Source organism: Catharus ustulatus, chromosome 2 (genome assembly GCF_009819885.2).
Source record: "Catharus ustulatus isolate bCatUst1 chromosome 2, bCatUst1.pri.v2, whole genome shotgun sequence".
In the NCBI taxonomy this organism is placed as follows: domain Eukaryota; kingdom Metazoa; phylum Chordata; class Aves; order Passeriformes; family Turdidae; genus Catharus; species Catharus ustulatus.
The window spans coordinates 8746892-8764352 of NC_046222.1; the positions used below are offsets into that span (position 1 = coordinate 8746892).

At 37.9% G+C, this 17461-nt stretch overlaps 1 protein-coding gene across 1 annotated transcript in view; it reads left to right on the top strand.

The window, feature by feature from the left end:
- The first annotated feature begins 439 nt into the window (after positions 1-439).
- Positions 440-17461, top strand: part of ROBO1 (roundabout guidance receptor 1) — a 243156-nt gene continuing 226134 nt past the window's right edge. The window contains exon 1 of the mRNA XM_033051478.2: positions 440-664. Coding sequence (XP_032907369.1) covers positions 523-664 — 142 coding nt within the window. The 5' untranslated portion in view covers positions 440-522. The remainder of the gene's footprint in view (positions 665-17461) is intronic.

Consider the following 17461-nt stretch of genomic DNA (forward strand, 5'->3'; position numbering starts at 1 on the left):
AAGAGGGAATATGCAAAATATTGCAGGACTTTTAAACCAATAACCTTACAGATAATTTTCTGGAGGTGATTAACATGCACGCACAGGGGACGCTGGGAGTGAACCATTCTTGTCACTGTAACTGCAGTGGGTTTTCCCACGCCCTTCTGCTTCAGTCTTGGCAATACTTTATTTCACCCCAACACGCACTAAGGTTTTCTTTTGTGTACTTTAGGATGTTAATAGCCGTTCTTATTGAATGCTGTGCTAGGAGGTGATGGCTAAGTGGTTGTTTTGCAAAAGACCGTGACTGTACCTGGCAGGGATTTCCTAAGAAAACTTTGTTTTCACCTTGCAGGTTCCCGTCTGCGACAGGAAGATTTCCCGCCCCGGATCGTGGAGCACCCCTCGGATCTGATTGTTTCCAAAGGAGAACCAGCCACTCTGAACTGCAAAGCAGAGGGAAGGCCAACCCCCACCATCGAGTGGTACAAGGGGGGAGAAAGGGTGGAGACGGACAAGGATGACCCGCGCTCCCACCGCATGCTGCTGCCCAGCGGATCTTTGTTTTTCTTGCGCATCGTGCACGGGCGCAAGAGCCGGCCGGACGAAGGGGTCTACGTGTGCGTGGCCAGGAATTACCTGGGGGAAGCTGTAAGTCACAATGCATCGCTGGAGGTGGCAAGTAAGTACATTTTCTTGCTGCTCCCTCTGGTAACAGCCGCTTGCTTTCATGGTGTTTGAAGATAAAAATAAGTGTGAGCTGCCTCTGAGGCAGTGACTTAAAAACAGTGAAGGAATTGCACGGTTAATTATTATTTATACAGGGATAGGAAAATAGAAGGAGAGTCAGAAGATGTATCATATCACTGGAGGAATTAAAATGATTTTGTGCACTCTTGCTTCCATGAAACTGATTGCTTTATGTTTGTAAGATTTTGTATAGATGTTTTTTCCTCTCCAGATAACTCTGCAATTTACAGTGTGTAATAGGAGGCAGGGTAGCCAGGATTTCATCTAACAGGGTAATTGTTGTTGCACAAATAAACACTGGAAAGAAAAATGGCAGATTTAGGAACAGATTTAGGCCCACAAAATTATCTCTCTGGTTTTAAGTATTTGGCCAACGGAAGGAGCAGTCAAGTACGTTGACATCACTTTGTAATGCTTATCTCTTCCTGTATATCCTTTAAACTCTACTTGTTGTAGAGGAAGAGAGTGTACATTAAAGTGGTTTAAGCATTTGTATGGAGGGCCAAGTGTAGGTCAAAAAAAAATCACTTTTTGGGGGTACTGAAGTATGAGAGGAAGCCTTGCAATTCAGAGTTTGGTATCTGTTTTGAAGTAGCTTTTATAGGCTTCCTTTGTAATGTGTAGCAATTCACCTGGTGTCCTGCTGAAGAGCAGCACAGAACCGGGTGAGTCACTCTGGAAACACTAATCTCTGTTGACTGAATGATTCATGTTGTTAAGGAGCTCTGAAGAGGCTCCTATCTCTTAGATAAGTTAAGTGCCACCGTTGGTGTATAATTTTAGAAGGGTTACATTTTCATAAGCCTCACAGAAGGCCAAGGAAATAGACTATAAATTTGTGCATTTGCTTGAGCCCTCTGGCTAGTCTCTCACATTCAAGACAATCCCAAAGACTTTCATAACTACACCAGAAAAATCTCAAGCTTCACATAGAACAGCATAGATATGCATGATTAAGATCATGCTGTTTCCTTGTTAACTACTTCTAGTGATAAAAGTAATCAGTGTCTAGGTAGCTGGAAGTATGCTTATCCAGTGAATGTGTAACCTGTTTGAATCATACTCTGACTCCTTACTCCCAAATGCTATATCTGGTATCTTGTAAGTGTAATTTTGAGTGGCCATTACTGGTTGAGATCTTGATTTTTATCTAATTGCTGTTTCATTTATAGCACTTCACGTTGGTTCTTAGAAAGAGTTTTAATGTGCTGTGCTTATTTAAGGTTCTTTTGGTTTGTGATGTGCCTTGCAGTGATGTGTGAAATGCATGCAGTGTTTCTGTGTCTTCCACAACTTCTCATCAGAGCCCAGACATGTGGGGTGGATTCAGTGATGGATGCACTGTGGCATGCATCAATTCAATTGGCATACAGTTATTAAATATATTTGTCACCCCTGGCTCAACTAATTTTCATGAGATTATATAGAGAGTCTTACCAACAGGGTCTGAATGTGAAATATTGATATTGCCACAAATTTTTTAAGAGCTTCTGCCAATACTTGAGACCAAAAAAAAAAACCAAAAAAACAAAAAAACACCTTCTTAAAAGTGTGTAAATGTACACTGTTAAACAATAATGTAGCATTAAATTGTTAATTCTCCTCAAAGTGTATCTCACTAGCCCTTGTAGCAAGAGCTTTTATCAAAAAAATTACCACCAACAATACTGTGAAGGAAAAAAAAATAATCACAATCTATATTTGGAAATAAGATATGTAGGTAGTGATATGCAGCTTTAGTTGCATTACCAGGACATCATAGACAAAGAATTTTAACAGTAAAGGTTATTATTTTAGTAGAAAGGTAGTGATTTGACAGTGCAATAGCACCAAAACACTTTAAATAGCGCAGAAGAGGTGAGGAACAAGGAAAGAGTTGAAGGCTGGTGGAATAAATTTGCATTAAATTAAAAAGCTCTGAATTAAAAGTGTAATGCTATCATCATTATAAACTGGAGCTACATTCACAGTGGATTGCTGCAAATCAGCAAACTGCTCTGTTTAGTTCTCAGTACACCTGTGCTGGGCACCAGAGCATTTACATTTGTATGCCTGTAGTCATGCAGAGTTGCTGCTTTAGAAATCCTTATGTTATAGTTTAAATTTTGTGTGTTCACAGAGACAAATTGCTTTTGTTTGGTTTCTACTTTCCACAAAGTACAGATGATTAAAAGTACTCATTATATGCTTTGATGCTACAATTTTAACTAAAAACCTTTTGTGAAACAGGAAACAGCATCATGTTTTGCAGTTTACCTGCTAACTCTGACTGAAAGAGGCAGCTCAAGTCTGCACCAGTTTGTTTCACAATGTGATTGGAAATTATCACTTTTCTTCCATCATCTCCTAGTAACACATTCAGTTAGATGAAGTTCCTTCACTTTACAGTGGGTGTTGTACACCTGACTTTAAATTCTGGTTAAGACTGGAGTAAATTTTCATGTCTGTTATGCCTTCATGCAATGGTTTTTCAACTTTTTAAGCAGTTCCTATGCTCTTCTTTTGAGTTTAATCCACAAAGAGAATTTGTTGCCTATCAGGTGGGCATTTTCCTTAAGCATACTGTGCTTAGATTCCACAGTTGCAAAGAAGGAAATGTAGTGGGATTTCAAAGCTGCAAAGATTTCAGATTTCACTGTATTAAAAGTTATCTTTTAAAAATACCTATGTATTTTAATAAATTTCCAAACAACTTTAGACTTGATTACCACAGGGGAGTAGTGCCTTAAATGAGAATTAAGGATGGTTTTCCCTCTGCTTTGTCACTTTTAGTCATCAGCCTCTCCTTGGTGACTTGGCTGACATTTGCATGTCATTTAATCCAGAGGATGCTGCATTTTCCTCCACTGATATATATCTAAGTAATGACAGTGTTAGTCCTCAATTAATACCATTGAACATGACCTAAATAACATCTATTATCAGCAAATTGAATTAAAGAAGTCTCTTATTCAACCTATGGCTCTTGTGACTCTCCCAGAATGTTTGAAGATGTCGTACATCTACTCACAGCAATAAGGATTTGTTTTATCTTCTCCATAGTCCTGTTTTATTTTATATAAAAATATTTGTGCAACTGTATTTGCTTAAGTTTCTGCAGTTATTACTTTGAAACTATGCCCCATTCCCTAAAAATCCTTAAAAAGAAGGTGGTCTTCTGGCTGGTGAAGAGTGGTATCCTAAATCTACCAAACATGTTCTTTAGCCAGCCACTTGGTATTTCAAGAATTAGAATCTTTCAGATGCTTTGGAGATGAGTAAATGTACTCTCTATTACACAGCTCTGTGCAAAGAAGCATTGTAATTTAGTATTACATGACATTTTCCTTGTAATTTAGTTATATCTTCATAGATGGGAAGGAGGTAAATTTGCATAAACAGGAACTCAAATTTGAATCACTAGTCAGTCAAGTAAGTGATGTAACTCTGGTTTAGCTGGGAGATTTTTTATTTATTTATTTATTTTATTTTAAGTTGACTGGTTTAATCTGTATTTGAAATCCCATTTCCACAACTTTTTGAAATGGGGAGTGGCAGAGTTGATTTGCAGAAACGTGCAGCTCCTGCAGTGCAGCCCAGGAGGGGTGAGGATGGGATAATCAGGTAACAGGCTGGAGGCATCCTCCAGACTGAGCCTGCTCCAAGCCCATTTCCCTCCCTCTTCCTGACTTCCTGAACTCAGCCTTTTGATCACCAGAGACCTACTTAAATTAGCTCCATGTTTTGTTTCGGAGCATTGTGGCTGGTTTTGGATTACTGCCTACCAGTGACACGTTCTCTGGTGGTGAAAGGTCCTAAAGAAAGTGGAAAGGGCATGTCCCTGTCAAAATGAAGCTGGGTAATTCTCCCTGTAAATGTCAGCTTTTACAGGTGGGAGAGGAAAGTGGAGTCATGCTTCATCCTCAGAGCAAAGGCTGAAGACTGTTTTGGCTATCAAACAAACACAAAGAGCTGTAAAACAAAGTAGTTTTTCAGAGTAGAGAAATAGAAGCAGTTTTGAAAAACGCATTAGCAGAATGGAAAGTGGCTGCAAGCTCCTTCAGGACTGTCTGGTGAATGGATCCACCTGATTAAGACCAAAATCAGTTATTGGTGTGTGATAATTTGGTTCAAGGGTTTATTTTTCTTTTTTCTGTTACTCCTTTCTGAGGAAAATTTTATCTCTGGATCTTGTGGATGTCTATTAAGTAACAATTTTGTAGAAGCCTACTCATTTTGGGAGTGGCAACAATAGCTGCAAGGGTATATTCATCTTCCTCCACTCTAAAGATTTTTCAGGCCATTAAGAAAAAATCAAGTGCAAATGAAGTTATGTTTGCTAGTCAGGGACTCTGCAAATCTTTTTCAAATCATATTTCTCTGAGAAAAACTTATTTCTCTTTTGATGCAAAGTTCTTTCCCCTCAACCCTTGCCTTGTCAGAGTGAGTTTTTAGAGGAAGGGTATGTTTGTAACCAAGGTATTTGGCATGATTCCTTCATGTGTAGCTTTGTCATGATCATAATATAATTTCCAGTGTATACTAGATGATGGCTCTTGTTCTGAAAATGCTTTTTTACAGTTTTAAGATTATAGAATCTGAAGATCAGTAATGACTTTCTTGTACTTCATTTTCCTGCTATGCAGAATATGTGCTGCTCAATTAGCTGCAAAATTCTTTCTCACTTTGCATTAATTTTAGCCAATATGCAGCCTTCCTGAGTTATTAATTGTATTATCACCTGCAAGTTATGCAACATTTTCAAAATTCAAACAATTAAATTTGTATAAATGGACCTTATGTGAAGTCACTGGTATGTTAAGAAGGTGGGACAAATAACTCCCTTCTTCATCTGCATGGCAAAGAATAAAGCATTTTGGATACATATCAGAGCTTTCATCATTTGAGGCACCCTTGTGCATGGCAAGCATATGCTGTTTATGTTGCTTACAATTTTATTTGGCAAAGTCTCACAAATGTCAGGGCATCGCTTCAAGTATGTGGTTGGTTTTAGGGAATCAAAAAAGGTCTGTCTTTTTGAGTCTTTTGCCTGCACTCATATAATAAATGGATAAAATAATAGAGTTACTTGGCTGTGCATTCTGTAGAGTGGGTTGCAAGGTTAATGTATGCTTTAAGGAATAAACTTATGTACATATTTAAGAAAAACAAAACAACAACAAAAAAAATCGACCTAGAGAAAACTAAAGCAGTGAGGCTTGACTGGAAATGCCATAACATAAATATGCTTCTACCTGAAAGCTTAGTATGGCAGAACTTCTTTCTACAGTTTGTTCTACGTCAATTATTGCAGGAAATTTCCATGTTTATTATTTAAAATGCAACTTGTATGTATTTGGAAATATGTAAGATTAGATCTTAAAAGTCTTAAAAATCATGAGATCTGTATTTTACGGTTTTGATTTTTCCATGGGGGTGTTTGGAAGCCTCTTCCATGTTATACCTAAAGTGTTGAGATTAACTAGATTTTGGAAGCAGACTGAGGGGACTTTCATTGGGGATGTGTGCCAACACATTTGAGCAGTATAGCTAATTCTGTATCAAAACAGTTCACAGGTGAGTGTTACTGTCAATGGATAACCATAATACTTAAAAAATGAACATTTTTAATGGATGCTATTACATGAGGCTTTCAACCACTGTGAAAACAGAGCACATAAATAAAAGATTGCTATTCAATGTAATTATCTACTCCTGCCAAGATCAGGGCAAAATACTGCAGACTTTGCCTGAAAGCTGTTCTTACATGTCTGTGTTTTCCCAGAAACCATGCAGAACTGAGGAATTTAGGACTACAGTTCTTGGTGGGTTGTGATACTGTGAATAAACAGATTATTCTTAAGCTGATGAGTAATTTAGGATGTTACAGTGGCCATGCTGGGATGGATGATTAAGCAAAATTAGATGTTTTATAGTCTTGCCAGAAATTGCTGTGCAGCTCAGTGAATTCATAAATCAAGCAATGTGGTGGAGTCTTTTTTTGGAGTGGCATCTCTGATGGGTAGAAGATTATCTGAACCCCAAAACTGCGGAATTTGGCTCTCTAAATGAAGTGAAAGCTCTGCTTTGTATGTTTGGTCATCAAGTTGTTAGTTTCAAAGAAAAAAGTGAATCAAAATTGTTCAGGTTGGAGGGCCCTACTATTTCAAGCATGAGACAAATATTTAAGTATTTTTCCTGAATCCAGCCAACAAAGTGTATTGATACCAAAGATCTCCTTAGTTTTGCTATTCAGAAGCCTGTGGAAGAAAATTTGGACTCTTAACATCAAGTGTAAATGCAAATAAAGGCAGATGTCCTTTTCCTTCTCTATGCAATTAGGATATTTTGATAGCACAACTTGTCTTCAGTGTCTGATGCTTGTTTTTCCTCCCTTCCCATGGCATGAAGTGTTGTGCTCTTCAGGAGTTCTTCAGCCTTTGTGTGGTTGTGGGCTGGGAAGGATTGAGTTCAGAGGGAGCTCCTTAGTGCAATTTATCAGATTAACTGGGGCCATTGCTGCCTCCTCTTTTTTCCTGGTTGTGAGCTTCCTCTGGTCCAAGGGAGTCTCTACATGGTGTTTTTATCTGAGAGGTGTCTAGTACCTTTTCTCACAGTTTCTTCTTTAGACCCTTGATCTTTCTTCCCCCACCTCCACCCCTTCTACCCCTCCCTCCTCCAAGACATCTTGGTGGAACTAGGAGTGAAAATCATTCCTATTTTTATAAGGACGATACAGGACATATGCCTGTAGGCAGAAGCAGAAAGTAAAATGCTGAATAGTAATCCTCACTGCTTGTTTTGATGCTCTTTTCCCCCTGTATTACACTTTAAAAAAAGGTTTTCTGAAGTTCTGAAAGACTTGCTCTTCTGAGTTAATGTTAGGAAATAAATTTCTGTTGTGCCAATATCATTTGTATGTGAATTTAGAGCATTTGTCAAATACTCCATATTACAGAAATTTTATTTTGAATTATGATTCCCCAGAAGATGAAAATATCAGCTGTGTTTAAAAATTTTGAAGAAATTAATTTTTCTTTTTTACTGTCATCAAGCTAAAACCTTTGAGATCATACTGCTGACAAAGATAGATTTGCATCTTTGTGTCTGTGAGCTGTTTTGATGAGAACTGTGTGACTTGACTTGCATCCTGTATGCAAATTGATTTCAGCTGATTGTTTTGAATTTGAAAGAAATTTAATTTGAAAACTGCCCAGTTCCACTCCCTGAGGTAGTAGATGCCTCTCTACGTCATCTGTCAAGCAGTGCATAGTCAGCATATGTGTGTTCCTCTCCTATTTAAACTGTTTTCTCCAGAGAAACAGAAATTCCCTTTAGACCAGGCAGACATCTGCTGACTCTCTCCTACTAGCAAAGCAACTGAAAAGATATTTTTCCTGTGATTAAAAGAAATATGTCTGGAGACGCTTGGTTTTTGTTCAATTAATCAAAGATTAAGCACATGTGGACTCTCTAAACTGGGCTTCTTTGTGCTTCTATGCTATCAAAATTGATTGGGGAGAGGAACTGTGTGTTAGAGCTGGCTAGACTGAAATTTAATTATTTACCTATATATGTGCTATATAATTCAGTTCCACAAGGTCACAATAAAGTGGAGGGGGGAAAAAAAAAAATCACACAAAAAAGCTTGTTTGTTAGTTTTTAATTAATTTATAACTTTAAAGTATTTGAGTTGAAGGAAAAAAGAGGGGAAGTGTCAAATATTTTTTCTAACACTTGCTTTTAAAAGAAAAAAAAAAAAAGAGTCTTAGGGTTATGTGATTGGGCTACTTTATACATAGTTGCCATTTTGGTAACCATTTCCAGATGCAAAGGCATTTTTGGTCGCTTTTGTTCCTCAATTCCTGTTAGTAAATGCTTTCCTGGCAGAAACTGTTAGTGTTAGAAGTCTGGTTTTCAGCTCAATGCCTTATCCTTAGTCAACAATAATACTTCTGATAGACTGTTTTGTAAAAAAAACCTGCAGGCTTTTCTCTGATGTTAAAAGAAATGAATCATTTTTTTCGCCTGAAAGTATACAGAATACGTAGACTAAAATTTCTGCAAGAGTAAGATGGCAATAATTAAGCAGATTCCTTGAATACCATGCTGTTCTTAAATTTTTCATCAGACACTAGCAAGTCTCTCTTGCAGACATCTTTATCTGAAGAGAATTTGTATGGCTCCAGTTTTATTAGTGGAATTAGTTCTTTGGTGTGGTTTTAAAACAGGAAAGGCTCCACTGATAAAGTGACTTTTACTGAGATGTTTTTAAAGTGGTGTCTTCTAGACTGCTCTTTGTAATACCTGTGATTTTGGTTTATTAATGGATCAAATTTTCCTCAAAATATATGAAAACTTACCTATGTTTCACTTTCTGAAAGAAACATTAAAATACAGCGTAAAGGTCTGGCCTTTCATAAGTAGCATTCAAGCAGCATTTTTGGCAAGATACTTTGTATGATAGCTATGATAACAAAGTTGCTTTATAAAACAAAATGTATTAGCAAGTAGTAGTAATTACTGAAGAAGTGGGCACTGAAATATTCAAAACTGCCATCATGGAATTAGCTAGTAAAATATATTAAAAATGTCAATATGTAGCTCTTTCACTCTGAATGGGATGAGCCAATCCTTTGGTATTAATAAAAGGTGCAATGGCAAGCATTGCAAATTATTTCATTTCAACATGGTAACTGAAGTAATTAGATTTTTTTACCCAGAAATAGTCACAATATTTTCCCAAAGTAAAAAACAAAATCATGAAGGTCAGCTCACTTTAGTAAGTTTTGTCTCTACACAGAAGAATGAGTTTCAAGGGACACTTCTATTCCAGCACCTGAGCATTTTTTTTCCTTTTGCAAGAATACCATGAAGAGTCCTCTTTATTTAAAAGTAGATGTTTCAAAAGAAATTCCTAAGGACATTTTATAATATTTAAATATGCCCACATTTGGGACTGAAGGTGGCTTTACTGTTGCTGTTTTCCAGACAGAAAAACTGACTCAGAAAGAAATTATATCATGATCTTAGATGGTCACAAAACAATCTGTCAGCTCTGGAGAGGTTGGGAACTCTCATTTTGTTTGTTCCTCACAAGACTGCTCTTCATTGCTCTATTTTAAGGACTAATTGAAATGTTTCATATCAATTTTTAGCACTAATTGCAAATAACTTCAGAAACCCTTTGAAATGTTCCAAAAATTGTCCCCTTTGGGTGGTGCTGGGATAAAAAATTAGTTCTCTAACTTGTAATTTTCCATTTTCCTGGATTTATTCCTCTAGAGCCTGTACTGCTTAGTTCCCTATGGTTATGGGCCTCCTTATTTTTTTGTGTTGTCCCTGCCAGCTGCTTATAGCTCAGATGAATATATCAAGGTGATTGAGTCTTTAACCCTCTGCTGCCCAGAGAGCAAAAGCCAAAAAAGTGAAATATGTAGGTGCTGTAGAAGATTCTGGAAACAGGAACATTTATTTTTCTTCCTCCAGTTTACTGTGTTCTGCTGGGCCTAGGACTGCTGCTGCAGAAGCAGATGAGATTCATGGATTTTAATTTCACTTATGCTCAGGGATTGTCTGAATTCAAACCTAAATTCAGTTCCTTTGCTGTATGACGTGGACTCGATGAGTCACTCAGTGCCATGGTTCAGCTGATAAGGCAATGTCAGGTCACAGGTTGGACTTAATGATCTCAGAGGTCTTTTCCAACCCAATTTATTCTGTGGTTCTGGGATACAGGATGTGAAGATTTTCTGTGTAGGTCAGGAATTCCCAGACTATCTGCTTCCATTGGAGAGATTGTAGTTCCCACATGGGACTGGTGCTGCCTTCCCTGCTCTGTGTGCTGTGGGGTCCTTGGGGCACCAGTTCACTCATGGTGCTCCCTGATTGTGTAGTAGATGTGGCAGAGCTATCCCTAAAATCTCATCACAGAAGCTGTGTGAGCTCCAAAGCCTGTGGTCCCTCCTGTGCTTGTCCCATTTTGGGGCAGATGCTCTGAAGGACCCAGCTTGCTCCAGCTCTGCCCCACACAAGCTGCTCTCTGGACAGGCAGCTCAGGAAGGTGGGGAAGTGCTGGAGCTCTTACACTTCCATTCCAGCCCCTCAGCCATCACCCACGTCCTTTTGTTCCTCCCACTCCCTGCTTCTCCTCACTCCCTTTCCCGCTCTCCTGTGGGCTAAGTAAATTGTTTAACACAGTACATGATGTGCAGTCTGTGCTCCAGGCCATCGTGGGATCCAAGTAAAACCATCTTGCAGAGCTGGGTTCAGCCTTCAGGCTGTCAATTAGTTATCCCTGTTATAGAGGGAGAATTGCAACCCATGCATATTTCTGCTCTATGTCATGGAATAGATGCAGAGCTTCAAAGTTAGGAGGGTAGAAAATGGGAGCAGTAATTAGCAGTTACAGTCCCTGGTTTTGCTCCTTCAGTGTGCTGTCATCATTTAAATATTTTGTTACTGGAGAGAAGAAAGTAAGCTTAATTTTTTCCTGACTTCAATTATGACAAAAAAGAAACCTGATTTAAACCAGTCTTCCTAGAGGATTAGATGAGTGTGAGTAGAGCCTGTCAATAGAAGAGCAGTGTAAACTAATGGTAAAAAACTGATTTACTTTTCTTCAAATTATCTGACTACTTTGTGGAAAGAGCCAAGCAGTGACCCTTTCCTCTAAACATACACAGGCCCACTAGGTTAGTAGATAGAGGTGGAAAGAGTAGATGTGCATAGTTCAAAATGCATTTACCCAATAATCATCAGTCACAATTTGCAGGATTTGCCCATAAGACAAGTAAGATAAACAAGATAAAAGACCCAGATAAACCAGTAGTGGCAAAGCTAAGTCCACTCTCCATATTTGAATTGAATGACCTGGCAAGTATAAGCTTGCATTGAAATGCCACATCATGAGTCTGAACATGAAAGGTAAATGTTCAGAAGTTTTGCATTATGGGACCACAGTCTGCTAAAAGAGTGATGCTTAACAGAATCACATTAGATAGTCTAAGAAGATTTTTAATTGAGCTGTGAAAAGCAAGTAAAGAGATAAGGTGTAGGTGACTCATCAGTGAGATAATTACTGGAATGCTGAATCCACTCACATGCACAAAAAAGGACATTGGAAAGTTGGAATGGGCTCAGAAAAGTTGCACAGATTACTCCAAATTTCAAAAGCTTGAGATACATGAGACTTCTGCTCAGCCTAGTGTAGTTTTATTAAAACAAATGTTCAGATTTAACCTGAGGCTACAAGTCAACTCATTCAGTGTAGAAATCCTAATGAGAACTGTAAATGCATGACCATAGATGTGAGGGTTCTGTCCCTATTAAACTATACATTTGTGTACTGCCCTGACCACAGCTACAGTTTGAAGAAGGTATAAACAATTCTGTGCCTATGAAGTAAATCAGTAGGTAAAACACTCCTTATTTTGCTGTACTTAAGCTTTGATACTGCTCTGGGAATTTAAATCAGCACTGGAGTTTATTTCACTGCTCTTATTTATTTTCAATTAAGAATATAGTTAGGGAGGTCACAGGATGAGAAATAAATGTAGAGTTTGCTGTTCAGAATGTTCAGGCTTCCTATAAAACATTAGTGTCTTGAAGAAATGCTGTTATTTGTTAGTGAATCCAAGAAAAACAGAAGGGGCCGAAGAGAACTTGAGAAGCATTGTTGGAAAAGTGGTAGTTTTTTTGGGTTTTTTTGGTTTTTTTTTTTTTTTTTTCTGTTGTTGTTTTTTTTTTTTTTTCCTTCATGTCAATGTTACTTCCTTTGGTCATATCATACTGAAATGAGGAAACATGTATTTTAAAGTTTTTGGGTTTGTGTTTGTTTTGTTTTTTTAAATATTTACTTGAGGTATTTCTATATTGAAATGAATAAGACTGCATGAAGCTCTCTGTGGCATCTTTAGAGTTAAAGAGGAGAGTAGAAAGTTTGGATTGGTCTGTGGTCTACATCCAAAGGCATTAACTATTCAGCAGCCTTTAGTTACTGTCTGTCTCTGTAATTCATCTTGATGGCATCTTGTAAAAGCCATAGACCACCAAAAGAGCAGGAAACAGTTGAAAGGAGATGGTTACACACTAGTCTTGCTCAGCAGATTTTTGTTTAAAAGTGTCTTGATGTGTGCACAGCATGAAGAAGGTGAAGTTGTTTTTTTATTCCTCAGCCTGTAGGCACTCAGCTCCATCAGATCTGCCAGCTGGGGTTGTGTAAGAAAATGAAGAGTCGTGCCCAGTGGCAGAAGGTGCCAGTCCCTCAGGGCTCCACCTTCCTCACCTTTCTCCCCTCTTCCCCTTTTTTGGGGGCTCTTGAAATTGTAGTTGTTTTATGACATGCTGTTTGTTATACCTGCAGTTTTAGTCATTAATGGGCCACCTTATGTCTTCTGCATCTCAGGTTATTTGGTATTCTTTAGAGGGTAGAGCTGGGGCAGCTGCAGGGGCTTGACTTGGGGAGAAAGTGTTAGCACCTTCTCCTCACAGTTTTGTTGTACAAAACAATCCAGCCTGAGAACCAAGGACACCATTGCAGCTTCAGGCCCAAAAAGTGCAAACAGCAGGGAATTGAGGAGAGTAGTTTGGGAGGATGGGACTGCAGAACCTGAGGCTGTAACTGGACAATCAACCCCAACATGTAAATGGACCAAAACTTAAAAAAGTGTGACAACTTGTGACCTATCATTCCTCTTGGGTGTAGCCACAGCCAGGGTCATGTACTGCCCAAGGTGTGTCCTTTGAAGGCGTTTTTAATAAATTCCTACTTTATTCCTTTGACACTGTCTAACCTCAGTTCTAGGTAACCTCTCAAGGCATCACAAGAAAACTCCATTTAATGGATCCATCCAAGCTAGGCAGAGTTTTGTGCATCTGCTGTTTACAGTGATTTATATTTTTTGAAACTGTGTTGGCAGCTCCTCTGGAATTTGGGAACTTCTACCTCTACGAAAGTGAGCAGGTTATTGTTGCTGGTGATGTGTGGTGTTGGCTCCAAGTTCAGCACTGAGTTAAAGCACAGGGAAGCATGTTAAGAGTAATGATCTCTTTATTCTTGACTTTCAGTTATTTGTCCTTCTGTCTTTCTATTTAAATGATTTGGAGAGATAATAATGACTTCCCTTGGAGGGTATTAGTTTGGCTAAGATGATTTGTTGAGATATATGGCTTAGTGTGCTAATGCCTGATGATTATTTGCATCTAATTGCTCCCACTGTAGATGTATTGGAGATTCTTCTGGTTGATGAGTTGAAACTGAATCTGAAATATATGTGCATAGTGAGAATGAAAAAATCATGTATAGGCTCTAAGGCTAGCAGAGTATCAAACTTTGGAACACATGGAATTGCTTTTTTTAATTAACTGAAGGAACATTTAGATATGTCAGTGTTCATACAGATTCAATTGCTTGAAGTAATAAACATTTCAACTTTTCATGTAACATACCTTTGATCTTCTAAATTAAATGTACACTAGCATTATGATTTAAATTGTTTAATTAAGCATACAGGTGTGAGTTGTGTAAGTTTCGTGCATATCTTACTTGAGTAAAAATTCTGCAGAAATTTATCCAGGCATCTTGTTCAAAACTCTGATACTTTAAAACACTGAGAAATTCTACCTTAAAAAATAAAATACAAAATACATTTTCAATTACTGTATGCAGTAAAGATCTTTTATGGGTCTGTGCATTTTATTTTTGTATCTTAGATTTACTGGATCATCTATAAAAGAAGTAATATGACCACTATAAAAAGTTATGGCAGGCTTTGCAGCTTTATTTTTAAAGCACTGATTGGGAAATGGTACAGATTTCACCTTCTTGAGGTATTCATGGAAATGAGAGAGCCTCTAGGAATAGTGCTACACTAGGGCTCATTGGAGGGAGAGAAGCATTCTTTGTTGAAAGAGGATTTTATTCAAAATATGTTGGAAAGTACTGTCTGAAAGCCCTCCCCCTTTTCATGGATTGAAATAAAGTTAATGCTGGCAGATGCTGGGCTTTGTTACGGTGGGGAGAAGCAGCTTCATGGTGATGGGAAGGTAATTGTTTCTTTGTGACAGCCATGGAATATGAGATAGGATGGTAATTTAATAAAATGTTTTCTAAATATTGTTCAGCCTGCAATTTCAGTGGTGGTTGTTAGGATGGGCAAGTTACACAAATGCTTTTGGAGCACAAGTTACCTTTTTGTTTAGAACAATAGTAGACATGATAATTTGGAGCTAATTCATAATAAAAGGTTCCTGGGTAGAGAACTACTGCTTCTCTTGCAGCTTTGTTCTGGGGAAGGGATTAGTGGTGGTGTGAAATAAGACTTGTTAGCCAGTAAAAGTCTCTGTGGGACGCCCTGTGTATATCCTGGGGAAAGTTGGCTTTATGGTGTGACTGTGGGCACCTGAACTGGTTCATTAGTGCAGCACAGGCAAAATCCCTGCAGCCCTGCATCGAGTGCTTGTAGTGCACGGGAAGGCTTTGGAGGGAGTGTGATGTGAATTCTCCTTTGGCTGCCATTCCAGCATAGATGTTGTGATAAATTTAAGGAGACAGGGAATCTTGCTGTTCAAAATACCTGGATTCTAGTTCAAGATGGAGTAGAAAAAGGCTGTGCATGAGGACAAAACTGATTTGTGTTTAGTCATTAGGTGGTACAAACATGTTGCTGTGCTAGTGAGTGGAGAGAAAATTAATTTTAAATCTAATAACTTTTCATTTATTTAATCGTTTTCTGGTAAGCAGGATACAGAAATAGCCTGAGGTTTTTTTCTCTTTAGTTAAAACCAGGAAACTCTAATGTGAACCGATTTTAATTTATTTTAATGATGGGGAGAATATTTGGCTTTTATTCATGGAATCCTGTACTTAGCTTTTACCTCAGCCTTGGGCATGCTTCCAGTAAAGGCACTGTTAATCTCTATTATTACTGCTATTTTTCATTTGTCTTTTGAAGACCTAGTTATCTGGAGAAACTTGTCTGTCCTTAAGGTTCACTTTTGTTTGCTATTTTACTGTCTTTATGCTTTTTTGTTCCCCTAGCTGGGGTTTATCTCCCCATTAAGTGATTTACATTATATTAGTCAGTTAAATAGACTGGTACAAAGTCTACCAAGTATATCTTGGTTTGATATGGAATATTTGCAAAAGAATAATAAATTACTTGAGGAAGAAAGCAAAGTTCAATCAAACTTCTGCACATTCTCAGCCTGTATCATTAGGATAATGCTAATTACGGAGGCAGTGTTGTCTCAGATCTCTGGGCTGTGTGTTACTCCAGGTGGGCTGTAACCATCTCTATTAGGTGGCACATTGACAGTTCCTGAAGCAGCAACACCTGCTGGAAGGACAGTGCTCAGTTACTTGCCTTGCTTACTTGACTTTGGCAGGGTCAGTGTAATTTTTGATCACATTAGCATTTAACAAGCTAAGCAATGGAGTTATTTTCTATTTCAGATGGTTAGCACGAACGTCCTAGATGCTTTGCAGTCTGTGTTTTCAGAGTTGTCAGCACTGGTCTGCTCTTTGATTCGCGCACCATTAGTACAAATTTCAGTTTAGTTTGTTCTATATTTGAAACAAGTAAATGCTCTCACTGAAGTGTTTACCAAGATTGGCTGTGCACTGCCTGTTTCTACAGACAGCTAGAAAAGATGATTGATTTGAGTTGGTGTGATGTGGCCTTGCATGTTTATAGCCTTTGAACATTGCTGAATAATCTGTTTTCTAGTGTGCATGAAGGCCTTTTGCAGCAAGATTTGTTTATTACAAATAGTAGTTGAAAATAAACCTTATAGTGCTTTTAATAATGTGTTTAAAGCTGTATCTTTAGTGGCCTCAGAATCACCATGCTTGGGAAGTTTCTCTCGAGAATGCATCGTCCAGCCCCACCTCCTCCTCAAAGCCTGTCAGATTTTAATCATATGGAAAGGGTTCAAGATAATGTCAGTGCCAAACTATGCCTGAGTTTATAAGGGAGAGTAATAGATTTCAGGTTGTCATAAATCTGATGCAGTAAAGCAACTCTCTTAGCTGTTCCTCATAACTTCACCACTTTCTTTCTTAGGGGGGAGATCAAGAGATGCACCAATGAAAGTCAATATTGATCCAGCAGGTCTTTCTAGAGTTGTATTCTTTCCGACTTTTTAGTGGATTTTTTTTTTTTTGTTTTTTACACACAGTTGTGTGTAAGAAAATGAAAATTCTGGTGAGACTGCCTTAGCTTTTCTGCTAATCAAATTAGATTCTTTAAAAATATATTAATTAAAAATATATAATTATTATTTCAAAGAAATGAAGTAGACAGAAGTATAAGCTGCTTACAAATATACATTTTTCAGCCCATGTCACACTGAGCAACAGGAGAAAATACATAATTTCCTGTATGAAGTTTTGCATAAATACAGTCTATAACCTTTCCCAGAATTTCAAAAGCTCCATATCACAAGGAAAAAAGTCACCAATTATATTCTGATTATAATGTCTTTGGTTGACTTATTTATGTTTACTTGATTGTGTTTATATTATGATATGTGACAGAAGTGTTAATTCTCTTATCTGCAAGAAAATTCTTCAGTATGAAAATATAAATTGAATAACTTTCTTCTAAGGCATTTTTTATTTTGTTTTTATTTTTCTTCCTAGAGGAGTATGAATTAATATGGCATGGTCCAGAGCTGGTTTACTGCTTGGGTCTCCAGGATTTTTCAGTTCAGGTGCAGACCAAACCACCCTTCTGTTGCTGGTCCTGTG